Source organism: Austrofundulus limnaeus, unplaced genomic scaffold (assembly GCF_001266775.1).
Source record: "Austrofundulus limnaeus strain Quisiro unplaced genomic scaffold, Austrofundulus_limnaeus-1.0 Scaffold40, whole genome shotgun sequence".
NCBI classification, from domain to species: Eukaryota; Metazoa; Chordata; class Actinopteri; order Cyprinodontiformes; family Rivulidae; genus Austrofundulus; species Austrofundulus limnaeus.
Genome location: NW_013952442.1, coordinates 251,281 through 258,441, shown reverse-complemented (window position 1 = coordinate 258,441; position 7,161 = coordinate 251,281). Strand labels below are relative to the sequence as shown.

Here is a 7,161-nt window from a genome sequence, read left to right as displayed (position 1 = left end):
GTTGAGAGAGGTGTTCTAGCGAGGTGAAGAGTTACTGAACTGAGGAGTGACGGTGATGCGACAATATTTATATGTGCAGGCGGAGCCTGACATCTGTCGTCATCACGTCACCTGCCTAAAGGCGTGATTAGAGGTGGCTTCAGCCAGGACACGCAGGGGCGTGGTTCCCATACATATGTTGTACCGAGTGTATTGACTGAAAGGGAACAAAATCTTCTACAAAACAAAACAAGATTTTAAATGAATCAAAACACAAAAATATGAATTTTAAAAATCCAATTAAATTGCAACAACTTACATTACATTCATCAGTGTGCAGAGACCTGTGCAAGAAAAACAAAATCTTCTACAAAACAAAGCAAGATTTTAAATGAATCAAAACACAAAAATATAAATTTTAAAAATCCAATTAAATTGCAACAACTTACATTACATTCATTAGTTTGTACTTCTTAGCATTTAATATATTTTTCATTTACTATAAACTGTTGGATTCAGTCATCATATGGAGATTATTATTGAATCGGTATCGGTCTGTTTTGGACTGATCTGAATAGCATGAATCAGAATGGTTTGCTTTATTGATTAGTTGTTTTTTTGTTCGTTTGTTTGTTTTTTGTGCCCTGAGATGACTTTAGTTGTGAACTGGTGTAATAAACGTAATCTGAGATGAACTGAAATAAAAAAAATAACAAGTGTGGGGGAAAAAGCATACACAACAAAATGAGGGTAAAATCAAACCAGGAGATTAACAGATTATTTCACTATGAGTAAAAATCACCAAGTGACACAAAACACACCAAAACTAGACATTGACATTATTCCATTTGATAAATTAAAAAYACAATATAATTTTATATACCGAATATTGAATGGAAGATTCCTTTGGAACACAGTTACTTCTTGCAGTCTGTGAAACATGATTCCTCTGTTTTGGTTGGTTGACTCTTGTGTTTGGTCAAAAGCAAAGCTATTACTTTCACCAACAAAAGGAACTCTGAATTTGTTGATCCAAGAGGATAAAAAGAATATATAACCCAGGCACTAATACTGTTGTCTGTGTTGATTGGTGTCTATATGTTGAGACAAAGAAAAATATTTTGTTTCTCATGAAAAAACAGACAAATTGTTTTATACAGTGTTTATCAGCATCTGTCAACTGTCTAAAACCATTTGACACAAATCCAAATTGCTGCTCTGCTGCAGTGAGTAACCAGAGTTCTGACTTCCTGACCAGCATCTGCTGAATGTTTTCACTCTCTTAATACCTCTCACAGAGATAACTCCCAAACACTCAGAATTATTAGCACAATTAGAACAAAATGCTGAAGGTTCAGACTAAGTCCCGTTGCACAGTGGACCAGGTATGATCAGATTTCGACAGAGAAACATGCACTGTTATTGGATTTAATGGCAACCTATATAATGAGCTCAGCAGCCGCCGTCAATTATCAGATGTCCACCCAGCAGTGCTTCTAACTTCACAGCGGTGTACCGAATAATCTCTAATGGAGCAGTGATTGTGCAAAGTCTCTTTAAGTAGTTTTCAAAGGCACTGCYTGGCAGGTTTCACTGTTTTTATTCTTTTTCTGGAAACCACTGATCTGTACAGGAGGGTATTAGAAACCCATAAGATTTTTTTTTTTTTTCAGAAAAAAAAAAAACTGTTTCTTGATCTCTGTTTTTCTTTTTTACCTTCAGRACAGTGAGATTTTAAACACGGCTGTCCTGACTGGAAAGACTGTAGCTGTCCCAGTGAAGGTGGTGACCATCGGAACTGATGGCTCTGTGACGGACGTCTCTGAAGCAGTGAAATGTCGCTCGACTGAGGAGGACGTGGTGAAGGTCAGTAATYACAGAAGAGGAGACAAATATCTGCCCGCTAATTCACATCAGTGTTAAGATGTTTTACACGGCATAAGCATAACATAAAACTTTTATATTCATTCAAAAATAGATTCAGTTGATAAACATTCATAATCAGATAAATGTTGGTCCTGTTTTTAGTTAAACTGCCAGGATCTGTTTTTATTTATTTATTTATTTATTTATTTTGTATTTTTCCTGGTAGTAGTTTGCGTTGGTTGTTGGGTTATGTCCATTAGTTTAATGTTCTCTGTGTTTAACTTTGTTTCCTTTGGGTTCCTCTGTGCAACTTTCCCTGTATTTTCCAAAAGTCACTTTCAACCTCCTCTATTGTGCCGTCCATCCTCAGCTGTTCCCTGTTACCATCAACCCACCTGTTTCCTTTTACCTCTTCAGCCCTAGTTTTCTTAAGTTCATCAGAACCCACACTTTCAGATTCTGTATTCATAACAACCCAGGGAGACTTTTCTGGTTTTGCTGTGGCCAGTCACATTCACACACACACACACACACACACACACACACACACACACATGGTATATATTTGCTCCATTTCTCCATCAGTGTGGGCGTCCCAGACTAAAAAATATTGAAGACCTTTGATTTAAGCCTGAAACATACTCGCTCCGACGCCGATGGGTCGACTCGCAGTCACGTGGTTGTTCAGCAGTCATTTTCGTACAGACCTTTCATAGTCCCTACGACACCCCCACGCCGAGTTCAGGAAACCCCCCTCCCTGAAACATATGTCACTGCATGGAGTTCCCCTGGCAAAGGCGGTTATTGCTGAAAAAAAGTCAGATTCGTCACTCACCCGACGTATTTATCCACATCTGTCCTGGTTAAAGCTCCACAGTTTTTATCAGTCAGATTCCTCCATGCACAACTTCTGTTTTATCTCCATTCATGAGTTTTTCATGGAATGACTTTCTTTATAAAACTCTACGTCCTGGTGTCAGCTCTGGGAGAGAGTCTGGGTTTTTCCCCCCTCTTCTTTTTACCGAGTGCAGCAGCRCATTCAGCACAAACAAACAAGCCAATTAGTTTTTCACAGTTTGACTATCTTATAAAACTCTGTTTTATAGTCTGGGAGCGAGTCATCCCCCCCGAGCGCAGCACAAACAAACATGTCTGCGACCAATCAGACCAATCACACATTACCGTACACACATATACGGTGGGGGGGTCAAAAAGTTCTGCTGGCGGGTTGTACCAAAAGGGGCTGTCGACACGACGCTGAGAAGCCCGGTGACCTAATTTTCGTCATTAAACTGCGACAACCCGTGYCGACGTCGGCAGTTCGCAGCGAGTATGTTTCAGGCTTTAGACAAAGCATTTATTTTTTCATCTTTGTTTAAATCTGCACTCCAAATTAGAGAAATAGATATAAGAAACTTATATTTTTAGCACAGTCCTATAAATCCTCCAGAAGGAGAAACAAAACACCAGCAAACAACATGAAAGACTGTTTGATATGTTGAAGYTACAGTTCAACTTTTCCTTTGTTTTTGTGCCCCCTATTAATCTGTGGTACAATGCACAACAGAATAAAAAAAACTTCTATAGAGTGAGAAAGTTGAGCCCTGATATCAGCAGGGAAAAAAAACATCCTCCTGTAGAGAATCATGTCTTTACATGTGTCAGTTCCAAAATATAAACCACTCCCAGTCACTAAAGAGAAACCTTTGGCTCCAGGAGTGTCCTTCGAACTATTTTCTTCTGGAGCATATTAAGACAAAATAAAAGCTAATGGCCTAAACATAAAATCTTCATWTCAGATCAAATTAAAAGCCTGAAGCCATGAAGAATAATTTGCCAGTAATCCTCTGTATCAAACAGTAGTGAGTTGTAAGCAAAATGAAGCTGTGAAAAAGTTGCACCTAAAATCTTTCGATCTGCGCATTTATCTTACATTTTTACTGCTACTCATTCAAAGTAGATGTTTGTCTACTGCCACTCTCCAATCATGCAAACATGACTCGTTGACCAGAGGAAGAAGCCATCAAACATTGTGACATTAAACCTGAATAGTGAGTCATGGTGCACAATAAATGATGCTTCAGTCAGTWTTATTATTGCAGCAGATTGGAAAAATATACCTCAAGTTCCACATTTTTATTCTTTAAGCATCTGTTTGTCTTTGTTACAATAACTGTGACTGTGACATGTGCTGGCAGAAATAAGTTCATGATAATGTGTGTGTACGTGAAATGTTTGAGAACCACCTTTTTTCTCTTTTTTTTGTCTACAATTGCATTTTATTGGCTTCTCGTTATAGATGTAAGCCACATAGTATTCATATAATGTAATTTGTAAAGTAGGAGAATGAATCCAGAAAGTGCCTCTCATTTCTGGATCAGCATTCAGTTTTGTGATGCAGCTTTTATTTTTCAGATCAGTGCTGTTTCTATCCTCATGCACTCACAGGTCTCTGGGCCGTTCACTTTCTGGCATCGAGCAGCTGATGTTTTAAAATTCACCTCAGACTACAACAATAGTTGTCCAACAACAACACAAATATATTTCACAGTTGTGTATTCATGAGTTCTCTTAGAAAATCTTCCTTTTTCATTTTAACTATACCTTAAAGGATGGGTCAGACATAACCTCAGGTACCAAGAAACTGGACTATAATAAACTTTACATACAGACCTTTCCTCCTGCATTGAAATGACTGATGGTTGCAGTATGCAGACTAGTCTAAGCAGCTTAATTGCTTCTGTCAAACCAACCCTGTGTACAGGCCAGAGATGGACTCAGCCCACCTTCATGCTTTCTGCTCCCATCGCTCATATCTGCTGTGGATTGTGTCTGTCTGGTGAGTTGTTAATTTCCTGGGCTCGATCCAGCGACAGCCCTAATGTTCTCTGTAAGTATTCTCCCGTTAGCTGCCTAATGGCTTTGATTAATGTGGCAGCGGATCCTCCTGGACATTTATGATACTTGGTGAAGCAGCATGGCACAGAGTGTATAATTCATGAAGACAGTCCCACCTTTAGTGTGGTTGGGACAATACCTGGTGGACTATGTCTGCTCAGCGAGTGTAAAGGTCCTTTCAAATTTAGCTAATCAATTTTAGCAACAAAAYAATGGTTATAACTCAATCAAATGTATAGATATTGCCCTTAAAACGAGTGTGGTTTAGCATSTAGTGTTTTTTGTGKGKKTTTTTTTTGTTTTGTTTACCAAAACATACTCAGAACACTACACATTTCACAACATCGTTCAAACATTTCATCTGAAGATTTAAATCAACACTGAGTGTCTGTCAGCAAAATATCTTAAGAACCACAGGACAGATGTGAGTAAAATTGAATGTACATCTAAAAAGAGATTTTGAAGTCAGTCTAATTCAAATTGGTCATCACAGTTGAATTCACAGATTCTGAGCTAAAACTTAGCTCAACTAATGTGATGTAGAGGCAGCTGAATGTGATTAAAAATACACACTCCAATCACTAATACACACTGTGTAATCTTGYAATATTACATGATATTATAAAGCTATTTATAAAGTTTGACCAAAATGGCCACATATCTGTTATTTCTTATCATATGATGATCTTAGTCTAAAATGTAAGAAAGGTAAAAAGGGATTCCTTCAATGCTCCTTTAACATTTGTTATTTTTGCCYCAATGCAATTAAAAAATAAAATACAAATGTTAGCAAGAAGTTTATATTCGTTTCACAAAAAAAGTCATAGAACTGTAGATGAAATCCAAAAATCATTAATAAATTCTTTAACAACAACAACCAAAATTACATCTCATACAGTTTCCAAAAGAAAACACAGCATCAGCTTTGAAGAACAYGTTTGCAGCAGCAGCGCTTGTGAAAACAGGTTGAAGAGCCTCAACCAAAAGTCGGTGAACAAGAAGCTGTCAAAGGCACTACTGTCCCAGCAGAGMGCAGTGAGAGTAGAGCAGCTTTACAATGAGGGCTGATAAGTAGCACAGAGTCCTCTGATATCTCTATTAGTTCCAACTCTCTCTCACACTGGGAGCCCTGACGGAGTCCAATCTGCTCCGTGACAGGCTGCAGCCAGGGGAGGGATGCCACACTTGTGGGAATGTTCCAATGCCTCATTAAGCAACACCAGCAGTCTCTGCTTCGGCGCAGTGTTGTACTGCATAAGGACAAGAGTCAGTCTGCGCTGTTTATTCAGTGTTGAAACATCAATTAAGCATCCAGCCATCTTATGTGTGTGTCCACCGGAAGTCACAGCTCCTGTGTAGAGGCTTTCTGCTGCTTTACTGTAGTCTTAAAGGAAGCCCTGCAGCGTGCCTTCAGCTCTCTGTTGGATGAGACTGTGAGCTGCTTTGTCTGAACACAAAATCCCCCGCTTCTGATAGCCTGCAGCTGGTTCTGAGAGTGTTTTGCACAGAACATAATAAACATATCAAATGTGTAAACTTAAAAAAACTGTACTATCTTAAAAGGCAAACAAGGTGATATTTAATTTGATGACAGGAGCACAGGTGGCACAGTTACATCACTGAAAAGGCTCAGAAACACAACCACAAATTAATGTACAGTATGTAAACAGTATCTGCGATGCTATCCACAAATCCAGGATAAAGCTCTATTAAGCAAAGTAGAAACTATAATGTAAAACACCATCCAGCATTGACAACATCTTCTCTGAGCTCAGACAAGTCAACATTTAAAATATCTTAATGAAAACTACAAATGCCGCATCCTCCATACTGAAGAGTACTGATGGTATAGGGCAGGGCTGGACTGGGACCAAAAAACGGCCCGGTCATTTTTTTGGTCATGGCGGCCCACCATTATTTATACAATATACGAATACCAGAGGATGTGTTTGCACTTTGTGTTGTTTCACAAGTTAAAGTGCAGCAGCCTACAAGGAAGAGAGTAACCATGTTTAAAAACCTGATGAGCTCTTCTTCCACTCAGAGACTTTAATGTTCATGAAGTTCTGATGCTCAGTCAGTGGATCATCAGAGAGCTGGATACAAACTGAAGAGAACAGATCAGACAACTGCTAAACTTAAAGTTTTCAGAGTCACAAATGAAACAAATGAAATAAAACTAAAACTTCCACCTTCCTAAAAGTCAAATGTAGAGCWCTGATTCACATCTAAAGGTTTCATTTTTAAATTTAATATACTACACCATTTTTAGGGATGTATAACCTATTTAATGTAACATTTAGTATAATAAACAAAACCCATGGATTCCAATTTCAAGTTGTTATGGCAATATTTATTTAACAAAAACAGAAATACGTGGTCCAAGAATGAAGGTAATCCATGAGAAGATCAGCTGAG

General features: G+C 38.4%; 1 protein-coding gene across 1 annotated transcript in view; it reads left to right on the top strand.

Annotated features, from left to right (window-relative positions):
• si:dkeyp-14d3.1 (transmembrane protein 132C) overlaps positions 1–7,161 on the top strand; it is a 208,376-nt gene that overhangs the window by 175,840 nt on the left and 25,375 nt on the right. Inside the window, exon 5 of the mRNA XM_014007158.1 lies at positions 1,702–1,845. Coding sequence (XP_013862612.1) covers positions 1,702–1,845 — 144 coding nt within the window. The remainder of the gene's footprint in view (positions 1–1,701; positions 1,846–7,161) is intronic.